Source organism: Falco biarmicus, chromosome 7 (assembly GCF_023638135.1).
Source record: "Falco biarmicus isolate bFalBia1 chromosome 7, bFalBia1.pri, whole genome shotgun sequence".
NCBI classification, from domain to species: domain Eukaryota; kingdom Metazoa; phylum Chordata; class Aves; order Falconiformes; family Falconidae; genus Falco; species Falco biarmicus.
In genome coordinates this window covers 55016753-55042598 of record NC_079294.1, presented here as the reverse complement: position 1 = coordinate 55042598, position 25846 = coordinate 55016753, and the positions used below count along the sequence as shown (strand labels likewise).

General features: G+C 39.7%; 1 protein-coding gene across 14 annotated transcripts in view; it reads left to right on the top strand.

Moving 5' to 3' along the window:
* The window catches only part of TCF12 (transcription factor 12), a 173917-nt gene that overhangs the window by 125718 nt on the left and 22353 nt on the right, over window positions 1-25846 (top strand). For 9 of the 14 annotated variants that reach the window (XM_056345683.1, XM_056345689.1, XM_056345688.1 and 6 more), the window contains exons 10-14: window positions 17365-17470; window positions 18632-18771; window positions 19093-19237; window positions 20740-20804; window positions 24997-25075. In XM_056345683.1, coding sequence (XP_056201658.1) covers window positions 17365-17470; window positions 18632-18771; window positions 19093-19237; window positions 20740-20804; window positions 24997-25075 — 535 coding nt within the window. Of the gene's footprint in view, window positions 1-3866; window positions 4038-7533; window positions 7692-17364; window positions 17471-18631; window positions 18772-19092; window positions 19238-20739; window positions 20805-24996; window positions 25076-25846 lie in introns of those variants that run through there. The other 5 variants (XM_056345693.1, XM_056345690.1, XM_056345691.1 and 2 more) reach the window with 4 other exon arrangements.

Below are 25846 nucleotides of genomic sequence, written 5' to 3'. Positions count from 1 at the left end.
TCATGTAAAGCGACATCCTTGGAATACTGTTAGGAAGTCTGTGGCTCCCTATAAAAACTTCGGAGCATCCTGGGTAGATACTTTGTGTGATGTTGCATTTGACTTCATAGTGGGACTTCTTTTTGTAAGATCTGTTCCCACTGGCCAGAACTGGTGTCAAAACGTAAAAAGCAGCATTTAGATTGTTCAGAGCTCTTGTGAACTGACTTGCGCAGTCCAGTGGTATGTTCAACTGCCACGTGCCTTGAGCCCCTAACTCTCGCGAAGACAGCAGTAATCTGTCTGACCCTTGCCTGTGATGCTGAGCTGTGGTTTAGAAGGCAATTTTAAATAAAACTAAGCAAGTAAATCCTTATGGGTAACGCAACACAGAACTTGTGATTTCCAACTTGTGACTCAGTCTTCATCTTCCCTTCTTCTCCTTTATGCTCATTCTGTGGTCACCTGATTCAAGGGATAAAGTTTTTAGGGACTTGCTCTATACTTCTGTTTAAGCACCACGTTCATCTGTGAGCTTGAACAGAAAGCAAATATATAAAACGTTCAACCTCTAAATCATGTTACAAACCAAATGAAAAGTGTTTCTTTGAGGTGTTATATTTATTAAGAAAAAGACCTGGTCTTCTGCTTCTATTATTGTAGCTTTGTTTCAACACAGCCTTTATTTGAAATCTGTCTAAAACCAGCAGTCCTCAAACGATAGCATCCCACCCGCTCTTTGCCGCATGAGAACATCAGCTGTCATTAAACAAGTAAGCGGTCCATTGCAAAGTCCTGCTGGGAGAGTTCAGATGGAGTTCTCACTGAATGAAGGTGAAGGTACTTAAGTAACACTCTCTTAATAGCATTATTTTTTTTCAATTGTGCTCAGATCGTTTTTTCCAAACTAACTGTCCTGTCATCTGACTGTGGTGAGCTCTTGTGAGGCTGCTTAACTGCGGGCTTTTCCCTGTCAAAACCCTGCATAGACATATATGAGAGACACACAATGATGTCGAATTAATTCTCTGTGTTTGGATTTACTGGAGATAACTTTATTTTTGAGGTTTTCACAACATATGCAAAAGAGCACGTTAGATGCTTTTAAATTAGGCTGTAGCTCTGCGTAAAAGAACCTTAAATCTGTGCATAGTTTGAAAAACTTATCTGAAAAAATAACATGACTGAATTGCAGCTCGTGTAATTTAGGGGGAAATTCTACAGAATTACTGCAACTTCTGCTTTACCTCAAAGATTGTGTCCGTTACCATAAATTAGTGTGGTGTTTTATAACAATAGATAAGGATAAAAGCTTGCTTCCCCCCCCACCCCCCCCCCGACTATTTCTTAATATCTTTTGCTTGATAATACTTGTGGTTTTGGCGGGAAGACTTTTATAATCCCTGAAGTCATCTGGGAAAGCAGCAAGCAATGCCGTGTTGCTAGACTTTGACCTGCTGTTGGATGGAGATAATGTTCCCTTTCAGTTGCTTGTTCAGCCCAAATGTTTGGGCAGGTCGCTTCACCGGTGCGCGTGCTGTTTGCCAGAAATGGGCAATACAAAAATGATTGGGGTTTTTTTTTATTGTGTTTTTTGTTTGTTTTTTGGGGTTTTTTTTCCAAAAGAATGGTGAATGGTGCTGAAATTAAAGCACTGCATAACCTTTAAATGAGATGTCAGGTGAAGATGTGTATTTACATGCTCAAGTGAAGAAATTGAAATAAATTACCACTTGGTTTAGTGTCATTTTCTTATGATGTCAAGACTCATAAAATAAGTTGTACAGCCTTGGAGCTTTAGTGGCAGGATTTCATACCATTTGCAGTGATGACTGGGGTTGGTTGTTAGTGTTTTTTCTTTCCGCAGGCAGATTCCAAGCTGTGGATGCTGTGAGGATTGCTCGTTTGGCTTTTGATAACTCACTGCTTCACTTGCATTTTTCCAAGCAGCAAGCTGGGGTACAGCAGAAGAGGAAAGATGCAAGGAAATATAGACTGGGGCACAATAAGCGCGCGCTCTATGTTGATATGCAATCTTCTAAAGCTTCTCTGACACAGAAGTATTTTGTATTTTAACCAATTCAGCAAGTGTGTGTGCGCTGCTGGCTGAGGCTGGGCGCAGGTTTTGCCTCTGGAGCCACCTGCAGGGAGCTCACACAGCTGCGGCTGTAGCTGCCTGCCTTCGGTGTGGGGACACGGTGAAAAACACACCCTACTTTAGTAATGAAATAAAAGTTAAATGCTGCTAAGGTTGGACCAGCAGAGGGACCCCTTAATCACTTTTTAATTTTTCAAATAAATTTTCTTGGTCGTGGTGAGGTGATGTGGAAAGATTTGTAATTCGGGCAGTCTTCCATAAGGTTCAGTAATGCAGCCCTGCTAATTCATTTCAGGTTTTAAAATTCTTTCAAGGTCTATACACATTTTTAGATTGGGTGAGTTTGTAGCATGTTTTGGGCTTGGGTGGGGTAATTTATTGTGTCAGGATAATAAACATGTTTGCTTTTTAATGCAGATGTGGGTAGTTAAGGCCTTCATATAGAGGCTTTCACACTTAAGCGCTTAACATTGTCACCAAACTAATAAAACTCGAGTTTGAGCAATATCCTATCAAATGATTTGATAATCAAAATGTATTTGAAAGATTTTGCAACAAGTTTTAAAACCTCCTCAAACTGTTTTGTGTTTTGATTCTGAATAATGGGATATACAGCATTTCCCTCATTCTTTTCATTCTAGTAAAATATTTATGTGAAAACTTAAATATCTGAAATACTTATGTGAAAACTACTGAAAGAGAAACTTCCTAGTCGTAGTTTCACACACACCCCACCCCCATTTTATTTACCCGTATCTGTCATAGCTAACAAGTTTTTTGCAAACAAACAAAAAAAATCCCACAAACACCAAAACCCACCCAACAACAAAAAACCCCCGACTCCCCAGGCCCTCCAAAAACATTGTAATATTGCTAGGTGAAAGTAATGGATAGCAATTAATATCAATTTCATTATTACTTGTCTGTTTTCTGTCACTTCAAACTGTTCCTTATCCCTGGTTATAGTAACACAAACGTTAAACGTGAAGTTAAAGACAAACCTTTTCGAACAGGAAAACCACCAAACTGTTTTAGCTCTTGCATAGATGAAGCAGTTAATTTGCTTAAAACATCTTCCTTTGGATATTGCAGGGGTTTTGACTATCAAATTTAGTCCACTGGGTTATTTTAAATCGTCATCCATACAGTTAGTCCGCTCGGTCTCTGCTGAACAGCACACTCTAGTAGTTGGTGAATGACAGAAGGCTGTATTTTCAGGATATTAAAATAAATTAGCATTTACTTAATGAATTAACTAATTAGAGAACAGTATACTAAGCGATGCGTTTTCCCCTTAAAACAGTCAGGTTTGTTTCTTAAGGCTTGAAACCTTGTCTAGTCTTAACAGCTGCATTATGCATGATGTTCAATGCATCTTTTATCGATGAGCCGAGCTCTGGCCTTGCTATGGTTTATCATCAGCAATGCTTGGGTTTAAAGTAAGTTATATTGGGAGTGCCAAGATGCCTAGAATTTTTTTTTTTTTCTGAATTGTTGCAAGGGAAGCAGCTCGGAGTTACTATGTATATTTTAATTAGCAACAAGTTGTTCAGTACTGGACTAATTTTTAATTAATTTGTCTTTTATCCTTTATTCCTCGTTCCTTGCCTTCATTTCAGTGGGGCGTCAGTTGAGGTCTGTCTCCTGTTCAGGTTCCAGTTTTCTTAGAACTGTTAAGAACTTAATCAGCTGTGAAACTTCTGTTCCCCTGTCAAATGTGGTTGAAATTGATAAGTTCCAACCATGGGCAGAGTGGGGAGGAGAGGCTTCTAGGGCAGTTGCCTGCACCTTATTTCCAAAGATAGGGGCTAGGTTAGCCTAGCCCCTAAGAAATTAAATGGAACTCAGCAAGAGCACTAGGATTGGTATCCCCATCAAAAGCACGTTTGGACTCTACCTCATTCCCATTTTTTCAGCGGACTTGAAGCCAACTCTCTGTGAGGAAACTCATGCTACTTGGGTTTGCACATCAAAGTTGCTTTTGTTGGTGAAAAAGGAACTTTTGTTGCACGCAATTAATTGTAAAAGTTTTTGCTGCTTGTTGTGTTTGAGTAGACCCATTTAAAAAAATAGAACTGTGATAAAAAACCACAACCTTTTTAAAGTATTTTGGTAATTCAGTCTTGTTGTGGAATATGCTTTACCAGAGCATGGCTCTTGTCTGTTGAGACAGTTACATAATTATCTCTCATATAGTGTAATTTTCAGTGATCTGGAGAAATTATGTTTATTGTTTATAAATGATGGGTTACATATGCTTATTGTGTATTTGCTTTGTGGCTCTGACAAGTTGGACAAAAATGTATTTCACATAAAAGTTGGTTTTCGGGGATAATGTAGTTCATTCACAAAATCTCTTGGTGGTAAAATGATCTTTGAAAATATTCTCCTGCAGGTAGCTTGGTTTATTATTAGGTCAGTATTTTGCTCTGCATTGGCTTTCATAATCTCTTTACATACTTAAGAAACAGGCAGTTTATTGTTTTTGACACACAGTACAGGGTCATGAGTGGAAACAATTCGGGCTACAAAGTGCATGTCAGTTCAGTGCTCCTCTGCTGACGGCATGTCTGTCTGAAATCAAGTTTAAAAAATTGGCCCTGTCTCCAGCTGACTTGTTTTGTCAGGCTGAGTCATGAGATTAACCCTTGACTTGTCACCAAGGAAAAATGGAGTAAACAACTGTACCCAGTACAGTATCGCTGATCCAGCTATGATTCATTTCACTGTAACATGATTCTCTTAAGAAAACAAATTTCGGAGCAGCTGTTGCTCGGCTTAAATGGGGATTATAAAAATTGCAACCACAAAACAAAAACTTACTTTGGACTTCAGGAGCTTTTGGAATAGTTATCTGGTAGTAGTTGCTGCAAATAGTGTTATTGGTAACAACATAGCAATTTTTTGAGCAGTCTTTCAAATTCTTCCGTTGTAGGTTTGTATTTCATCTACTCGGGTGAAAGTGAACTTCTGTGGGTTAAAGTTTGATATGCTTGATGGAATTATGGTTTGATCCTGTAAGGTGAATCGATGTAGCAAATGTCCTGTGAGAAACAATGTTTTCATTCAGTAAATGTAGAGCAGATACAGTGATAAATTTCAAATATTGTACACTTAAGATTTTATTCCTACTGATGTAACTGTGAGAGTAGGACCAGTAATTTCCTTTTCAGTAAAATGGAATTGTTATCCTTTTGATTTGTGGGGAAGTAACTCAGGAGCCAATTCATTTATTGACTCATTATGGAGGTACCAGTCTTTAAACTAGTTTGTCCACAGACAGACGGCGTTTGCTGCATCATGACTCAGTGGTATTGAACATATTGTCGCTGTTGTCTTACCCACGTGATGGCAAACGATGTCAATTACTTCCTTGTGCTGATAAACCTTAATCAGTTATTACTAGGTAATATTTCCTATATATTTTTCATTACAATTGCTCTGTACAAATATAGGGTAGTTGTAATGCAGAGAAGCCTCCCTCCCAATGCCACATAGTGAAGTTAGCTTTTTTGGCTGTGTGTTTAAATGTGGGGGTTTTTTTCCAATTGCTTGTAATATGGATGGAATAACGCGTATTATTTGAGAGGGGGCTTGGTTGTGCTCTTCATCTCAAACACAACTATTTTGGAAACAGTATGAGTGTATGGAGGCGTAGTAGCAATTACAGCTATGTTGATGATAGTCTTTACTTTAAAAATACTTCCAGGGTAACTGGAGTCAGTTCTTTGATGATATAAAAGTTTCTGCGCTTGATTTTTCCCTACCCCCACCCGGGGAAAAAAAAAGGGTTCTTTTACTACTTCAGCTCTTGCAAGCTGAAAATGCAGTTTCCAGTGTTTAGGGGTTTTTTTCTCCCCAAGTTGTATGTTAGTCTGAATTAGTGATTTTAATCTAATGCACTATGAAAAGTAGCACATGCAAAGATCTGAAGATCTTTTAGCATATCTCATCCGTAGAGTCCTGAACATTAGTGAGAAGCTTTAAGGAATGGCATTGTTAGTTGCAAATCAAAGCTTCTTAGGGACTCTGGAGGCTGAAATAGGTCTTTGTGGTCCCTAGGGGACGAAGGAAGCCGCCAGTCACTCTGTGGGCCTGGTGATTTAATAGTCTGAAGTATAGCGATGTTCTTTTTTGCAGCTGCTGCTGCTACGCCTTTTGTATTGGAGAAGAGTTCAGTTCAGATATCATTAGCTTTACTGCATAGCTAAACAGTTCTGGACGTGCAGTTTGACTTGCAGTAAAAATGTAAGCGTCCTTTAGCTGATGGAAACTCCAGGAAGTGTTTGCAGCATGCTCTGAGCATAGGAGTCTCCTAACAGAGCATGTGAAGCTGGAGGTGTGAATCTTTTTTGTCAGTATGTGTAGATTTGGTGTGCTTATGGAGACTACTGTAGTTTCATCCTGAAATAATGGACATTCTACAGAAGACCCACTAAGATTTGTATCTGACCGCAGCACTCTACCACAGTTTGTCACTCTTGCAGATCATTTTAGTTCAGAACATGTCACCAACACACAAGGCACTTGGCATAATGAATCTGCACCTTGCTTGCTTTCCCTGTACAGTGCCGAACTGAACTTTGCCCATTTTTTTTTTTCTTTTTCCTTATCCTGAAGTATTTTCCTGCTTTTGTCAGGAAGGGAGGCAGGGAGAATTCACAGCATTGGCAGTTGACACAGTTAAGAGGTGGAGAAATGTGGGTTTGCTTTAACCTTTTTTTTTTTTTCCTGGATTGGGATCCCTGCCTGCCATCCCAGGAGCTGGGCTGGGAGCTGGCTACGGTCACGTGTGGGCGATGAGCAAGGTGCCAGTGAGCGATGCCACCGCAGAGCAAGGGGAGCAGAGAGCCTCAGTGGGTAGGGATAACGGGAACGGGCAGGGACCGGGGATGCTGTGCTGCACCACCTGCATCTCCGCGATGCCCCAGAGTTGGGGTCCCCATCTGCCATGGGCCCAGAATGGCCTTTTCTGTACAAAACCACGTTAACACACTATAGCGGGAGCCCTGGCTCTCGTTTCCCCAGGGCCAACGCACCGTGCCTGCCCGATGTTAGAGGTGGATTTGGGGCGATTGCCGAAGATGAGCATGTTGATGTGATTTTTGAAATTAGGAATTTTATTTTTTTTTCAAGCCGAGCATCTCGCGGGTTTGGTGCTTCCGTGCGGGGGCCGTGCGCCCCATTGCGCCGGCGGCCGCCGAAGTTGGGGGCGAGCGGAGGCGGCGGCAGGCGGCCGTGCCCCGCCGCCACAAGTGCTCTAATTTGATTAAAACAAAAAGCAGAAGACGAAGCGGCTGCGGACGCGTCCATTCGCCGCTCCCCGGCCGCTCGGGGCCGCGCGCCCCCTCGGCGGGCGGGCTGGCGGGGCCCCGCGCGGCCCGACCCCCGCGCCGCCCCGCGATGGTTCAGTCCTGCTTTGCATAAGTCGCCTCTGAGGCGCCCCATGTGCGCGGGCGGCGCGGCGGGGCGCGCGGGCGGGCGGCCGGGTGGCTGCGGCGGGGAGAGGCGGCGCACTTCAGCCCGGCCCGCCGCCAGCCGCGCCATGTACTGCGCGTACCCCGTCCCCGGGGTGGGCAGCAACTCCCTCATGTACTACTACAACGGCAAGACGGTAAGGGCGGCCGCCTTTGTTCGGGAGCCGCCGCAAGTTGGCAGCGCCGGGGGTCCCCCCGTGAGGCGCCCCTGGGGGCGGGGGGGGGGGGGGCGGCCTGTTCGCCGGGCCGGCGGCGGCGGGGCCCGCGGCCGCTGAGGGGAGCGGGGTGCAGCGCGGGAAGAGGGGCTCCTCAGGTAGGAGCTGAAGCACCGGCCCGGCTCCGCGGCGGCACGGGGGGCCCGGCCCGCAGCCAGGCGGCGCTCCCTGACGGGCCGGGGCAGCGGCAGCCCCCGCCCTGCCCGCTCCGCACCCGGGGCCCGCAGGGGCGCGGGGCGCTCGGCAGGCGGCAGCGAAGTTTGGGTCCCTGCGTGCTTGCGGCTTTGCCTTCGGGCTTGTTGGGTTTTTTTGGCTGGGTTTGGGTTTTTTTCTTTGTTTGTTTGTTTTTTTTATTTTTTTCCTTGCAATATCTCTCCTGTTGCGAGCGGCCTGCCGGAGCGCCCTGCGGCAGCGCTGCCCGGCGGCGGGGGCCCGAGCGCGGCGCCGCAGCCCCTGCCCGCAGCGGGCCCTGCCGCCTGCCTGGCTCCGAGAGAGGGAAAATACTCCTGCCACCGCTGGAGGAGAAGGGGGAAAAAAAGAGATTCTGAAGAAACTAAATCTCCTCTTTCTGTTTTAACTTTTTGGCAATTGAACGGGAGGCTTCAGTTTCGCGGTAGATGCAATTTTTAAGTCCGCGTGATAACATTTTTTGATTTTGGTGTGTAAAAATCAACATAGAATGGCAAATTTAACGCTGTTTTTTTCTGAGCCTGTTTACATTGTACGTGGTTTGGGCTTTCTTCTGGCACAGAAATGATACTCGGTAGGAAAAAGGGAAATGATGATACTGGATCTTTTTTATCATTTTGCGTGGTTTGGGATTTACTTATTTATTTTTTTGTTGCTGTTTTCTCATCTCGTGGGCCTTTGTGAGCTTTGTCTCCGTTAGCAAACTTTTTACCAAGATTTTTGCTCAGTGATAATTAAACTGTGGATCTTGATGTTCTTTAAAGACGCTGTTTGAGCTTCTTGAGTAAGAGAACAGATACTGGATAGGAGGTTAGGGGAATGAGTCAAGTTGCTTGGTCTCTATTTCATTTCCTTTGGTATAAATGCCAGCTGTCTTTCAAATATGAAATTATTTTTCTTTCATGTCTGTTCCTAGGCTAAAACAATCTGTTTGAAGTTTTATGTGAAGATATATATAAGACTTAAGTAAAATTAACTATACAATACCCCTGAAGCAAAGGGAATATAACTTGCATGGAGTTTTGGTTTTATTCTTTCTAGAGCACAGATCACTCTATTACAACATTTCTCTTTGTTCTTGTAGCAGGAAAAAAGGCTTTGATCTTATTAAGTATTTCCAGGCATAGAGTAGATGGAAGTGCTGGGTACTGTCGGAGAGCATGGCTTGAAAATTGATAGCATGTGCCTGTTATGGGTCAGAGGTGACCTTTATGAGCTTGAAGAGTTAGTAAATAGACGGCAAATCATATGATGATCCTATATCATGTTGCCCAAGGTTTTATTCAGTTTTTTTTTCTTTCAACATCTCACTAGTTTTAGCATTTTCTCTTCTAGGAATTCTGCTAGTTGGACTAAATTAGTAATTTAAATATACAGAAGGAAGATATGTGAAGGGTATGTGTGTGCGGTGTTGTTTTTTGTGTTACAGTTTTTGCAGCATACCTCTTGGTGTGTATGCCAAATGTATGAACCTTTCCATAATGAGAACAGTACATACCCTGATTTTGATGTCTTAGAGCTTTTATTTGTATTGTTTTGTCAGTTATAGTTGATATAATGTACCTCATTGTTTGAGTTTGAGATTTTTATTTAGACTATTGTATTAGGTTTCGGATATTGACATTCCTCGATACCTGATGTATATGAAATGTGATTTATTTATGCACAAAGCAAGTGGGAAATTACATGTAGAAAATGTGTGCATTAAACTTTTTACTAAACACATTTTGCTTTTCAACTTCTTAACATTTGAGGAAACCAGAGGAAAGCTTCATATTAAGCTGAAAAACAAGTATCTAAGCACCCCCTTAGATGGCCATGTGTGCACCGGCACGTAAATTGAAAAGACAAAAATTAATTCAGGGCATTTTACTATTAGAAGAGGTTCAACTTTTGTAACTTATGTTATTTTTAGGGAGATACTGAAAGTGAAAAGTAGTATTTTAATACAAATCCCTTGATAAGGATTAAATTTTTACCATTATGTGTCATAGATGCTATAAAAAAATGTGTATTTCAAGAAACCTCACCAAATTAAAAAACAAACCTTAATCTGTTCTGTAAAGAAAATAAATCACTTGCACTAAACTAGAATATTTATTCTGGGTTTTCTTTTTTGACTGGGGGGTGGGGTGGGTGTAGTTTTGTTCTTGTCCTTCACCTGTTGATATATAAGAAAAAATGTCAGTTCTGGAAAGCTTACAAGATTTTAATATAGTACTTATTGAATTTTTTTTTAAAAAAATGCAGTTAAAAATTGCAGCTCTCTAAAGCTTTTATCTCCTGTTTCATTCATGAGCTATGCAACAGACCCCAAAAAAATCAAAACACCTAACCCCCATTAAAAAAAAAAAAAGCTGCAGTAGGGTTTAGGTAGAAATAATAGCACAAATTAAAATAATATTTTTTTTTAACAAATAATTGAGCAAACTTCTTCATTCACTGGGGCATTTTCATTTAAATTTTCTCAAACGCAATAGCACCAAAATAATATTTAAGTAATAGATGTTTTATCTTTTTTATGCATAAAGTACAGACTTCAAAGATTCCCACTTTTTTCGGTTCACCTACAAGTTTAGAAATAAATAGATTTTCTAAATGTACTATAGAATTATTTCTATATAGTTTGCCGTAATGTGTCAGTTATCGCCAAAATAAGTGATTTAAAGGAACAACGCTGATCAATTTTATTTTATAGCACCTATGACTGCTGCTTTGTATGAGAATAGATCTGTGGATATATTACACATTATTCTTGTATTATGCACATTGTATGGGTTAATTTGATATACCAGCCTATGAGTGTTTTTTTGAATAATTTTTTTTTCCTCAGCATAGGCTGAGATTTATGAACCCTTTTCTAAAGTGGCATTACTGCACCTTTCCACAGTAGGCTTCTACAGTGTGTATTTTAAACTCAGGGGAAAAAATCAACATGTATATATTTTGTATCGTACATAGTGCTTTGTGACTGGGTGTTTTGTGTTGGTTTTTTTTTTGTAGACTAGTTTATATTGGGGTTTTTTGAGAAAATGTTTTTTTCTTGAGAATTTTGAGTGTAAAAGACTTATAAATGCATTCCTCTGTGTGCATATATACATATGGGTATGTGTGTATAGAGGAATAAATACACACAGGTGTGAGTATACATGTGTATATTTGGGTATTTATTTTAGTGGAGAAAATGCCTGCCTTGCAGCCTTCACTTTCATAGTTACAGCAGAGAGAAACATGTTAATAATATTGTATGATGCTTAGAAGACGTGACAGCAGGCCTTTCTGTAGCTGTTATGCAATAAATAATGTACCAAGTCTTTTAACCTCAATGTAAAATGCTTTCAATTTGTAAATTTTGGAGCAAGCAGGTGCTAAAAAGAACAATTCAATTCTGCTTTTATTAGTATTGGGCCAGTTAGTATACAGGGAGAAAAGTACAATTAAAGCTGTTCTGTACCATATGCTGCCCACAGCAACTTAGACAAGGTCAAAGCTAACATTTGTAAGTCAGGACAAATATAAGATCATCTGGAAAATCTCTAGGGGTACACGGCTGTGGACATTGAATAAAGAGAGGTAGTAAACACTGGTCAGCTGGATTTTCCGCTCTCCCCCCACCCCCGGTTCCTTTCCCTTCTCTTTTCCCCTCCCCATCCCACTAAAAAAAGCGATGAGCTACAATGCATCAGCCCAAGAGAGTTTCCTCTGCTCCACTCCATTGGGTTGAACTGCCAGTCTACTGAGCAGTGGTCCCCTGCCAGAAGGGTGTCTTGTCTGCAACAAGCTTTATTGATGCTTTAAAGTGAAGGTTACATCCGTTTCCCTGGGCAAATGAAAGCAGCCAGGGATGGGATCAGGTGCTGTATTGGATGGATCTATATTTCTCAAAATGTGAGCACCAAAGAGTAACACACCCTCATTTGCTTTCATAATCATGTGCATGTTGAAGTCCATTTGCAGAAATAATCTGTGTCGGAGGTATAGAAACTTGAGAGTACTAGTGAGTTCAGAGAAGAGAGAAGCAAATGCAAAAGATAGTGTTCTGTCTGCTGCTCACCTTCCTGTGGTCAATACTTGTGATGGGGATTCCAGCCACAGCTAGAGTGGCCTTCTGAAACACAGGGGACAGGCTAAAAAGCAGGATAATTAGTTGCAGTTTGTCCATTTTTTTTTTCTTCCTTAAAATCTGAATTTAATCCGGAATTTTTGAAGACTTAGTTGGATGCATCCTTTAGTAACAGTGTAGTTTAACAAGTGTGGGGAAGAGATTTTACTTAGCAGCAAAATAAAAAAGTATCTTCAAGCACTCTATATTTTTGTTAGGGCAGTGTGTCTGCTGCCTTACCTTCTTTTTCCTCCCCTCTCTGCTTCACGCTACAATTTAAAAAATGAAGTAAAATCAAAAGAAAGGAGCAAAAGGTTTCTATATACTGAATTTGGCATTTTTGGTAAGTTTGCCTATTGGGTTTTAACATGACTTTAAAATTGTCATTTACTGGGGAAGAAGCTAGGAAGTATTGCTGCTGTGTATCATTGCAGTGGGATTCTGCATTTCAAAAATACCCAAATAGGCATGTATAGCATGCCTAAACTGCATAAACATTTATTTAAGATGGAATTGGTTTAGCTACTTCAAGGAATTTGAATTTTATACCTTCCCTAAAAATTGTCGTTGGATTTGCAGACAAGACTGATGCTCTGTTCTCCTAAAGGAGTGTTTTATTTTCGTTCTGGGTGCTGAGAAGAATTTTTAAAATGTATGAACCTTTACACCTGGTATTGGAAACAAAAAGAATGACTGAGGATATGGTATCCTGATCTTGTATACTAGGGCTTTTCACTTTACCATTTTGCTTAAATATCAGCTGAACAAGAAATTAGGGTGAGTTGGGGTTTTTGGGGTTGTATTTTGTTTTTTTGGCAGCTTCTGTTTTGCTGTAAAGAGGAACACGGAAAACTGTAGTTACTATTCTTCATTCCTGAAGTTTTAGTGCATGATTTTGTCAGAGATATAATAAACATGAAAACAAGATTCCTTTTCCCAGAGCAGCCTTTCAGCAGAATTAGCTTTTGCCGCAAAACCTGCAGATAATACACTGTAAAATTTTGCCACATGTACAAATCATTCATCAGTGCGCACTTGCTTAGTGCATGACTGATGCTGATGGAATGTAGATAGGCTACTTAGCAGAGTTTACAAGCTACAGAATAGGTTATCCATCTCTGCTGGTTTCAAAAAAAAAAATCTCTTGTCTCCAGCAGCTTGATAAATATTTTCCTGAACTTCTAAGAATTGTTAATAACTAGGCTTAAATGAGTAACATAATTCATAATTCCACAAACAGTATGCGTGGTGGGAGCCTTGGTCTTGAGATAGCGTGAGCTCATCAGAAGTAAGGATTGGTTGCTTCATTGCTATTTTTTAATCTGCTTTTAACATTAATCTTAAACATTGATAAATATTTAAGAATTTGAAACAGGTTACAGGAAAACTGCCTGAGAGGAAGTATTGCCAGCAGGAGGACTCTTAAGTGTTATATTTATTAAATGCATTAATAGAATGAGACTTGGAAGTTTTACTTAGAATAAAATTTGGTAAACGCAGGTCTTTAAATTAATGTTCATGTTGTTGGCACCTGTATGAGTAAACACACTGTGTAATCCTTTGATATGCCATAGATATATTAGGTCTGTGTAACTTTCATGATAGTGCTTATTAGGTATGTTAATCACCAGGGCAGGTTTCAGAATTGGATGATGTGTTTGTTTTGCTTAAACCTGATGTAGTACAGATAATGCTTTCTCAGCTCCCACCACCACCCCTCAAAAACATCTTAGTTGTCATCCTGCCTTTCCCACTGGAGAAGCATAAACCAGTTCAGGGTGTGGAAGAGGCCAGTGTGGGTCTCTGACTTGATGTCCTTTGCAGCTCATTTGTCCTATTTCCCTCAGAAGTACTTCAGCATGAGAATTGATGGATATTCTAGCACAGCTCCAAAAAAGTCAAGTCCTCCACTTGATAAGCCGTGTAAAAAAAAAACTGGGTTTGGCCTGTGTTTATTGGGAGGGAATTTCCCATTCATAATCGGAGAGTGTTTTGGTTGTCAGCATGGAGACACATCCGATGCCTTCAGGCCTGGTGTCATGGGATTAGCAGATGGGCTCCTCTTCTACCTGCTGGAGACAACCCTCTTCAAGGAGACTCTGCAGACAAGCTGACCTTTTGACAGTTCCTTGTCTTAGTGGGAATGTCAGCCAGGAAAAACTGGTTTGATGCCTCCTGGATGTCCCTGTTATCAGTTTAATAGCTAAAAGAGGCAGTCTTGAGCAGCCGCATCATATTTATAACTGCCCTACTGAGCTCTTGCAGAAGAGAAAGCCCTTTAACCAGGGCAGACCAGGGAGCTGTGGTGCAGCCGTGCAAGCCTCCTGAGGGCTGGCAGCCCCGAAAGCTGCATTTTGCTGGGTAGGGGTCCTAGTGCATGCAGGGCTTTCAGAATGAGCAAACTAGTCACCCCAATACGTCGCTTCCCGACTTAAAAATAAAATTTTATCTTCGGTGTGTTTTTTAAAAAAAAAACAACAAAAAAACCCCTCTTTCATTTAAAACTTTTATATTTTATATCTTGGGGACTTCAGGTTAATCTTAGTAAATTTTCTCCTTTGCTTTTAAATTTTGTTTGCAGTAACACAACATAAAAATTATGATTAGGTCATTAACCAGAAAAAAACCTGGCACTCATCTGCAGGTGATCAGATGACATCAGAGGCCTGGTTTTAATTTGTGGGTAGTTCTGATTGTAACTAAAAGAGACTTGCTCCTTTTGTGGAATTGGCTGGCTATTTCCCCACATCTGGAGTTAATGAAGTCTTTGAGACCACATCAGTTGTGTTTTGCCGCAAGAACCCTTTGATCTGAAAAATCTAGACTGGCACAAGTGCAGCTTCATAACATTGCAGCTATGTTTTTGCAAGCTATAGTTAAGATACCAAAACAAGCAGAAACTATATAAAGTTATGTGTCTGTGCTAGGTCTTTCATGTAGCTGTTTAGAAGGGCCTCTTTTACGTTAATATAATTCATAATATTTTTATTATGTTAATGGCTTGTACATATGTATCTGTAAATGATATGTTTGTAGGAGTTTTCTAGTTTAATTTCCCTTTTGAGATAGTGTTTAATCAGTTTTAATAAATAACCCATTTATGTAAAATGTTAAAATTTCAGTCTGAAGCTTGTGTTTACAAATCTCATTGATAATGTTACAATTTAAAAGAAGTATAATTCGTCATTGTAGGTGATTTTGCATTAATCAGTGTACATCTCCATGGCGGTGCTAAATGTCGTAAAGCTTTGTTTCCACTGCTGTCCTGTGACAGTGATAGATTATCCATCAGCTATAGCATATGCTGCGTTATTCTGCACAACAGAGAACTTGTAAATTAAGCCCAGTTTTGCCTAATATGTTTGCAGTCTTATGAGTGTGAGTATTTACAATTTGACAAGAGTGACGTTTCTGCTAAAATATGTCTGATGAACTATACATGCGTTCATCATATATAGTAAATACATATGCACTGTTAATATTGCTTATAATGTATTGTCATTCTGTCACTCAGGTTTGGTAAGCATCTCTATTTTACATTTATTCCATAAACTGGAAATTTGCAAGTAAAATAACGACCAAAAGCTCTCCAAAAGACTTCCTTTTTTAAAAAACCTTGCATTTATTTTGATTTTAAACCCCAAAACGTTAAAACAAACATGCAACTAAAAGTTTGTAAGTTTTCCACTTGATTCCTTTTTGCCAGGTGGCTTTTTACCTGCTGCTATTTTCATCACATGGCTGGTATCGACAGCTATGCCCTGGCTTAATTCCTTGCGCCCCAGTCCTTATTCCATCAAACTGTAATTTGATAGATTTTGTTGAAATTCTGTAGATGTAAAACGAGTCGAAGCGAGTGGTAAATCAGCCCCTCTGATATAAAAGAGTGCTGTCTGCAGGCACATGCCCAGCCATTTGGTCTGACAACAGCAGGCTAGAAAAGCATTTGGGAGCGGGGAGGAGGGGTATTGGTATGCAAATGGCAGCGGGACTTGCCCACTTCACTTTCTAAATATCCGTATCGGAACAGGCCCCCTCCACGAGAACAATGGCTCCCTTTCAGGGAACTTGCGCTCGTTTTGTGGGCCGGCTTGGTTTTCCTGGCCCTTCTTCTGCTTGGTAAACAACATCCCAGAAAGACAAGGCAAGAGATGTGAATGTTGTAGAAACACGCGTGTGCCTCGTTTTTGGATTTTAGGGCATAGCGCACTTTGGAAGTTGCATTATATAAGCTTTAAATTATCGTATGTCTTTATGAAGCCTTAGGTATTTACAAGTAAGGTGAAGGATTAAAAAAATAAACCCCACATATTTTACTCTGTGGCAAAAAACATCCTCAATGTTAAGTTTTTAGTATTCTTTGCTGCCATATTTGTAATTTGCTGCTTTTTAAAACCGATTTTTCTTTTAATATACACTAATATTGCAGTATCCTGTATAGCGATCAAAATGCTGGTACGCAAAAATAGCATTGCTTAGAACAGCTAACGTTTGGGGTAGAGCCCTTGAGTCTGTGAATACCGGCTTTGTTGATTTGGCATGACTTATTCCTGAATATGTTTTACCTTTCTTCTTAGAGTCACTGGTGAAAGGCTTGTAATAATTATGTTTATTTGGCATCTTACACTTTTTAACTTGTTAAGAAAATTCATTGTTTGCAAGTTAAGAATGGTTGTTCCAACGTGGTGTTACACTGAAAAAAGAACAGTGCTGGTTTTCTTTAATGCTAGGCCAGTGTGAAAATAATTTGCTTGATGTTGCAGTTTTAAGATTATTCCTCAGGAGTTGTGTTACATGTATTTTTGATGACTGTACAAAGGCGTGCAAGTTTTTGAATGGATAATACAGTGTTTGCATTAAAATCTTTCCATTTGTCACTGGATGTTCTTTTTCTTTCTGATTGTTGGGATGCCAGCTAATTAAATATTCAAACAGGCGTACAGTTGTTTTAAAATAAAATTTGTTTGGGGCCCAGTTGTTTTATCTTGCTTTTTTATCTTGAGCAACAAGTCTGTGCGAGTCATGCACTTAGAAAGCAAAATCAGCATTCAGGCTTTTATCAGGCCACCTGGCTGAGTTGGCACACCAGAAAGTGTGTTGTTAGGATCATTCTACTGTAGTTCCTCTGTACTGTGGCAACTTGCTAAAAAGCAAATAAAACAAGGGCAGCAAATGCTGCAGCTTGCTACACTGTTCTTTTTTTATTTGTGCTTTCGATCTGTGCCTGTGTGGTGTTAAGAAGGGGTTTTTTTTAACGCACAACACCCAAATATTACTAACCTTTTGTTGCTCTCCAATATTTAGGTGTATGCACCATCCCCGAGTTCTGATGATTTCAACAGAGAATCTCCAAGTTACCCGTCTCCGAAGCCACCAAGCAGTATGTTTGCTAGCACTTTCTTTATGCAAGGTGAGTAAAATGACTTTAAATATATGGGTAGATGTCACTTGTCCTTTAGGTAGAAATCTGCAGTCAGCCACTGGTGTACTGAATGGATGAGGAAGTGTACAGGTAACATACTGTGCTAGAGCCTATGGTAAAGTTATATATACTTTTAAAACAGTTAGATGAAGGGAGCTGTCTGTTGATTTAAAGTTTTTTCTCATGACATTAATTGCTGTCTGAAATTTAGAGGGATTATACCCCAGGCCAGATGGACAGAATCCCCCATCCTTTGATTTGTAGGGGCTTCAGAGCAGTACACGGGAGTGATAGAGAAAAATGAGGTGAGGGCTTCTTGACTGTTCTGGAATTTGACTGTACAATATCAGCTAACAGTCTTTAGTTCTCAAATACTTGTATATCCAGCATGCCAAAAAAAAGGGGGGGGGGGGGGTTTGCACTGAGCAAAACGAGAGCAGAATTCATTTCCGTGGCATTACGTCACACAATTAGCTCGTACTGCAGCCTGATGAGGTTTTGGAGCATACTGAAAGCATAGTCTCTCAGTATGGGAATTTACAGAGCACTTCAGTGTGTGCTACAGAAGGAAAACTGCATTGACGTTGCGGGTTTAAGGCTTATATAATGTACTCATTTCAGTTACTTAAATCTGTTACTATTAAATGTTTTTATATTTTTATGGTACTAAGGTATTTTAGACTATAAATTACTTATTTTAGGTTAATAGATGTTTTGTACTGTATGTTTATGATCTCTGCTTAGCCAAACTTCTCTCCCCTCCACCCCCTTTTTTATTATTTTTTTTCAGTCTGGAATTTTTATCAACCCTTTTGATATAAATCTGGCCTTACTGAAGGTCTGTGTAATTAGCAGAAGTACTTGGTATTTTCTCAGCTGCGGTTGGATTGTATTTCAGCTATAAAGCCTCTGTTGGTTTTTTGGTTTGTGTTTTTTTTTTATATATATATATATATAAATATAGCAACAATGTGGTGGCATGAAAATAGAAGATGCAGTATAAACTGCTCACCGTTTCCATGCCAATGTTAGTCTGGGTAGCTGAATTCTGTATTCTTTTAAAATAATTTTGTGAAGGAAAATAGAACTCTGGACTTCTCATTAAATGTATTTTTCTTGTTTTCTCTATTATTAAAAATAAAAAAAAAGATGGGACCCACAATTCTTCTGACCTCTGGAGTTCATCCAATGGCATGAGCCAGCCTGGCTACGGTGGGATGCTGGGAGGTTCCTCTTCCCACATGTCCCAGTCCAGCAGTTATGGCAGCCTGCACACACATGACCGTTTGGTAAGATACACAGTACAGATAAGTGTTATTTGTACTTGTATATGGAGATCTAACTTAGCAGAATTCATTTCTTGTTGCTGCTCATGTATATCAGTTAAAAACCCAGTAGTCAGAAACCACAAACATACGGTATTAGATTTATGGCTTTCTATTTATGTCTGTTGTATGCGTAAAAATCATTGTCTATATAGTGGTCTGTTCAGAGGATGGATGAGTCCCTTTCTTTAATAAAAAGCTGGGTGTTGTATATGTGGTATCTTAAAATAGCAACATTTCTTTAAAGACTGCCTAATGTCTTATGTCTGTTTCTCTTCTCTCTAGAGCTATCCCCCGCATTCAGTCTCACCTACAGATATAAATGCCAGTCTTCCTCCAATGTCTAGCTTCCATCGTGGCAGTACCAGCAGTTCACCTTATGTAGCTGCCTCACATACTCCACCTGTCAATGGATCGGATAATATTCTGGGTAAAAAGTTCTTTCTGCCTTTTTTTTTTTCTCTTTAATTTTACAAGAAGTTGAAATTTAGCACTACATGATGCACAAAATTAGTAAGATTCAATTTATTGGATGCTTGTAGATCAAGGGTACCACATCACTGTGACATTTCTGTCCTCAGTATGGCTGAGATGAGGCAAATTGTTTTGCAGTCAGCTTAAGACTTAGTGGTTTATTTGCTTTCACGCGGGAGACTGTATCTAACTGAATGGCAATTACCCTTCCGTAGTTTAGTCTATGTACACGCTCATATAGGTAATACTGGTGCTGCAGCTCTTAGAGCTGCTGTATCTGTCACCAAGGTGCTGTGCCAGAGAAAGGCAGGAAGGCTGTTTCTTTGGGGAGCTTGATAAACCGTGTCATAAATTCCTTACTTAACTGATTTAGAGATTACTGAGTAGCCAGCATGGTGGCTGGTTTAGTGTCTTCCGTGCTTGCCTAGAAAGCAGGAAATACAGGATGATCATCTGTTCCTTGCACGTACTTGTAAATCTTAAGATACAGTGGTAGAAATTAAGTGCTTGTAGACAGTCAAGTCAGTTTGATATGATTTGCACTTAGCTTCATTTTAAGTGGGATTTTGTTAAGTGACTATATTGGCTTTGATTTGGGAACATGTACAGCTGTACAAGCAGGACCCGGTTAACGAATCTGCATGAGGAATTCAGGCTGGAAAATCCAAGTCTGCTACAAAATTGCAACAGCAAGTGTTTTGTGATTTGGGTTTCTGATGTGAATGGCTTACATTCACATTAAATACATTCTCTTGGCATTGGAAATTGATAGTTGGAGAAAGGAGATGCAGTTTTTAAAGGGTCTGTCTTCTACAGTAAAGCAGGTATTTCGGAGGGTTCAGGTCCTTTCTGTCTTTCCAGTTGGCAGGGCTTCAGACAACCCCTCTGCTTGGTGGTGTGTGGAGCAAAAGGGCACGCAGAGCTGCTGACATGCAACTAAGAGCAGGGGTGACAGAAAGCTTGGTGGAGAAGAGCTTTTCAGGGATCTTCTGAAATAAAGATGAGATTACAACATGGGGAATTAGAGCAGGGGGAGCAAGGAGGCACACAAGGAACCATTGAGTGGATTTGACTTTGAGAATTAATGAAACGTGCAGTGCTTTAGTGATAACAGTTTAGAAATAAGCTGCAATAATACAATATTTTGATTTTTTTCATGTTTCATCAAGAATAGTTTGTGATCCTAGAAAATAATCTTCTTTCTAACAGCTTTCACTTTTTGGGCCTGAAGTTATCACGGTGATACTGTGTTTGACTTTAGAGGAGAGCATCTACATTTAAATCTAATTGTTTTAATTAAATTTTTAAGTATAATGAGAACTGATTCTGTTGACATCGACTTCCTCAGAACATCCATTTAAAAAGTGGTTGCTCAACTGTACGTGATGAATAAAATAATAAAAGTAAATAAAATTTCAGCTTTAAAAATAAGTGTTTGGTTTGCTTTCCACATTACAGGAAACAGAGGAAATGGTGCTGGAAGCTCACAGACAGGTGATGCACTTGGAAAGGCATTGGCATCTGTAAGTAGAATATTCAGATCTAAAAGACGGATTTTGATCGCTGCATCCATTATTTATGTGTTCATTCATTTTGCAATGTCAAATCAGGAGTTTTCATGTATGAAGTTAAAATAATGTGCTATGGTGTAATGTTATATACTAGACAAATGTCTACAAAGCAAGTGAAAAATAGTTTTGTTTGTAGAAGACTCATTTTTACTTTTTTTTAAGTGATCGAAAAATTTAGGGCAGATATGTAGCTATACTTAGAATATTGTTTAGATGAAGTAAAAGATAATCATAAAAAGTTTAGGGTGTGATTTTTTTATTTCTCTTTCTGTAGCGTTCTAGATATAGTAAAATATTTCTAACCTTACTCTTAGAGCAGGTCCTGCCTCAAGGTTTAAAATGTTTTCGCAGTGGCCTTAAAAAACTGAGGGCTTTTGAATGCTGTGTTGTATAGTTGTAATTTATGGAATAGCCTTTAAAATACTGTTATGTGCATAAAGTTTAAACTTTTTAACTCTTGTTGGAATAACGTAGATAATGTAAAACATTGCAAGTATCTTCAGTCTACTGTAAGCTTTGTTTGCATATGCAAACATACAGCAATTACTTTTGCATTAATACAGTCAGATGTACTTTTTATAGAACAATAATTGATACAGTGTAGCAGAAGTGTCGGAGTTAGGAGTAGGGGCTGGGGCATATTTCTTGTATGTAGCAAACAGGGAGACCAAATCTGATTTAAAAGATAGAAATGACTACTTTGCAGCCCCAAAAGACCATTCCTGGGTTGGATTCTGCATCCCTCACCTCATACCAGTGAATGCAAATGTGTATGTTCGTGCAGATCCTGTTACCCTTGCATCCCTCAGAGGGTCATATGCTAAAAGATTACCAGATCTGATAATGTCTGCAATATCCATATTGGGTAGGAGAACTCTGACCTACTGGCTTTGAGCAGAAAAATGTTGTCCTTGTTGCTTTTGGGGATTCAGCAAGCTGATAACAATTCAGGAGTCCAGAGGGCAGTTAACACTCTCTCTTTGTCTGTTTGAGACCTGTCAGAAAAAACCTGGGGTAGTTTTGACTCCTAGAAATAGCAGTGCTTACATAGTTCAGGCTGCTCGTTGCTCTGCAGACGTAGTAGGATGACTGCTGCTCTGCAGCCTGGCCAAAATTTCTGTTGTAAGTCTGACACGCTGGCCAGTTAGACCTGCGGGACTTTGTGACGTTTTCCACTGCTCTCCTGTTTTAAATTATTTTCTCATCCTTTCAGGTATTTTTGCCCAAGTCACTAGCTGAGAAAACCAGGCTGATGTTTTGAGGAAGAACTCTAAATATATTGCGAGTGGAAGTCAGGGCAGAAATGTTTAATCTTAACTGGTGGGTGGGCTCTGGTTGTCATAGAAACTTGTTTCTGTCATCCTGTGTTGTTGCTTGGCAGGAGCAGCCAGGTCATTCCATAAATCATTTCTGTCATAGCTGATGGTGATGCATTCCATCTGCTCTATCAGTGCATGCCATAGTCTGCACACTTCAAATCCCTCGCCTCATCCATCTGCTTCCCCCGCACCCCGCAACACGCGCACAACCAGCACGCTGCTTGCGTTGGTTCGGCAAGGAGCACAGCTCATGGTTGTGGAGAGGAGGGAGGTGGTCTCTCCTGCAGGTGAAGCTAGCGCACATGAATTTTGATGGCTAGTGAATAAAGCATATTTTGCTGTTTGAACAAAGTTTTGTTTAAATACTGGGATTGTCTTGACTTTTTTTTTTCTCCCCTAAGACGACGCTATGTGCCTTTCTGTCAGGATTTTAAATGCTACTGCCACAACTGTTGAGAGGAATTTGTAGTTCTGAAATTCTGTTGATGTGCATCTCACAATAGGCCTTTCATGTGTGAAACATCAGAGGATACGACATTTGTTCTTCAGTTTAGGTATTAAAGACCATACAGAATAGTATGTGATTAAACATGTAAGGCCAGATAATACATTTGCAAAGGTTCTTTTATTTTAGGTTTAAGCCTGGATAATTGTGGTCTTAATCTCAGGGTAGGCAAGAAAGAGAATTGTACATGAAAGTATTTACACAAAGTTCCCAAAGCCCTGTGGATTATGCATTAGTTTGGATAATGAACTAGTATAGATAGAAAGAAAAGAAAATCTGGGTATTCGTGCCATTTCTAATGTGTTTCCCTGAACATTTGCCAAACAATAACCCTTTAAGATTGTGCCCATGGAGGGTTATATGGCAGGAGAAACATCTGGTTTATTTCATTGCCTAATGCCAAATCAAAACACTTGGTCTTTAATTTAGAGGAGATCAAACAGGAGGACTGTTTAACTTTGTTGATTATATCAGACCTCTTTGTGATAACTTATGTTTTGATTCCTACCTCAGAACTAGGGTAAAGGCCTTTGTACGGTCTCAGTAGTTAAATAGCCACTGGTCCCCTCACAAAGGAAAAGAAAATGTAGGGAAGTTGACTTCTAAAAGTGATTCATGAATTAAGTTTCTTTGTTGCTTTAGACTCAATAACATTAACATAACAAAGCCTAACTGAAATGTACACTGTAGTGTTTAAAAAATTGGACTAACAGCTCCGAGGTTTGGCTCTGCAGGCTCTCAATTGTGCAGCTTTTGTCTAAGAGCCTTTTCATTAGACGCTGGCATATTGGCACCCTGCTGATTGGAATGGACCATGACTGATAGGAGGAGGAGTCTTATTTGTTGCAGTAAAATGAGTCATGTTACCGTTTAAGCCTGGCAGAAGGTGTCAGGGTTGTTCATCATTGGTCATTTAACAGCACAGCGGCCAGGGACTGCATGCAGAATGAATTCTGACCTTGTGTTTTAGTTGTGGCTTTGGTATAACGTAGGTTTTCCCTCATCTAAAATAAAGCAAATTAAAATGGGCAGGTAGAGTAGTGGAAAATGACCTGTTTCAAAGGAAACTTGGTGGCCTTTGTTCTGGTGTCACTTTTATTTTCTGTGTCTTACCTGTCAGGAGCTCTCTACAGTTCCCATACTGACGCCCAAGATGATTTATTTTTATAACAATGTGCAATGCATGAATTTCGTACAATGGTCTGAGGTAGTTTTTTCTTTTAAATGTCTTTTCTTTCTAGCATGTATAAAAAGGAGGAGGTGTTTCCCCTAGGGAACTGATGGGTCTTTTGTAGTGAGAAAGTATGATAGCCCAGGAAGGAGCGTGTGGTTTATTGGGCCCTGGTTTCGTCAGCTCAGAAAATGTAATATGCAGCTTAACCGAGCCCTGGTTCGTTGTCAGCTAAATGGTGAAATGTCACATTGTCTGTACGAAGAAACATCAGCCACACTGCTAGTGCAGATTTTTTTTTTTAACTGACTAACAAATCTCTTTGGTCTCTGCTCAAGTAAAACAGTTTTGAACTGGTGACCCATAAAATTATGCTCTAAAGTCCATAGTCAGCCTCTAAACCTATTCAGTTCCCTTCACAAAATGAATTTTCCAAGAATCTTGAAATTTTACGTTTTAATTAAAGCTTTCAGGATTATGTCTTCTGTTTTTATCAAGACTTTTAAATTACATTTAATAGCAAGGAAATAATTATTGCAAGGTGAGGTTTAGTATCTCAAGGGAGGAACTGATACAAAAATAAGAGAGAAAACTGGTGTGTGCTGCAATACATAACAAGAGCAACAAAATTTCAGATGGGTGTTGTTTGGTAGTACAAACAGTAACTAGAACTGAATGCCTTCTTGGTATTTTCTCTTGTGAAGGACTAATTTTTATAAGATAACATGTGTCGACTGCTAAAATCTTTTCTCTCTAAATTTTGGGAAGTCGTTATTTCTCCACATTTTCCTGAAGTTTTGTTTGTTGTCATTGTGTGCTGTTAACTCTTAAATATATTGTTCCCCTTCGGTGATAAAAAGGCTGTAATTTCTGCTGCTGTTGAAGTGGCAGGAAGATCAGTTATACTTGTGTCGCTATCAAATACAGTCTGTGCTTATTTTGACAGCTGCTTGAAAATGAAAGTTCTCTGGACATTTTTAGAGCCTTGAGTGTAATAAAGCAGAGCTGTGATGGAAGGATCAATTTATTTTTTTTTTCAGTCCAGCATCGAGTGACAATTAAAAGCGTGAAAAGGAATCCCAATAGCTAATTTTTTTTACTGTGTATTCTAACACGTATTGATATACAATCTCTTTTGTCTGTTGTTAGATTTATTCTCCTGATCATACCAGCAGTAGTTTTCCATCGAATCCATCAACACCAGTTGGATCACCGTCGCCTCTTACAGGTAGAGACTAGCCATTTGTCAATAATTTATTTGTTGTTTTGAAAACATCCTCTTTGGAATCACAGTGAAATCAGCAGTAGCTTCCTCGCATAATTACTTCTGTATTTTGTTTATTTTTCCATTGCACTAAACCTAGATTCTTCACTATTTTGTTGTGAGCATCCACTTAAATTCTGGCAACTGGCTTTGAAAATTAGTTTCTTAAAATAATCTTTGAAAATACTGAATGACCACGTACTATCACAGCTATAAAGATACCAGTACAGAGAGTGAGTTGGCTGAGGTTGTTTATTAAAGCTATATGTTAAAATTCTGTGGCAGCTTCCAGTGACAAACCCAGCAGATGTGTGTTCCCTCTAATGAAAATATAGTAGGCTATGCGACTGTCCAATTTTTACATAAGATAGCTTTTCATTCATATCTTTCATGAATGCTTTCATTCTATGGGAGAGGAATTTCTGGCATTTTTTGAAGTAAATGCTGTGTATTGCAGCCACCTCTGTCACCTGTGCTTTGTGTGTTTGTAGTGTGAATGTGGGAAGAAGCATTCCAGTGTGGAGATGAACTGTGGGCAGCTGCCTGCAGCTATTAGTGGTAGTGCAGCTTTCACAGACACTGTGGCCTCAGCTGTCTAGTAAAAGTTGAACAGCTGTTCTCCATATAGAGAGGACTGTGAAAGCTCCATTGACTTAAATTTGTTGTTTAACAAAGAACTAGAATTACATGCAAGATGATGTAACTTTAACCCTGTTCTTTCCTATAGTACAATTT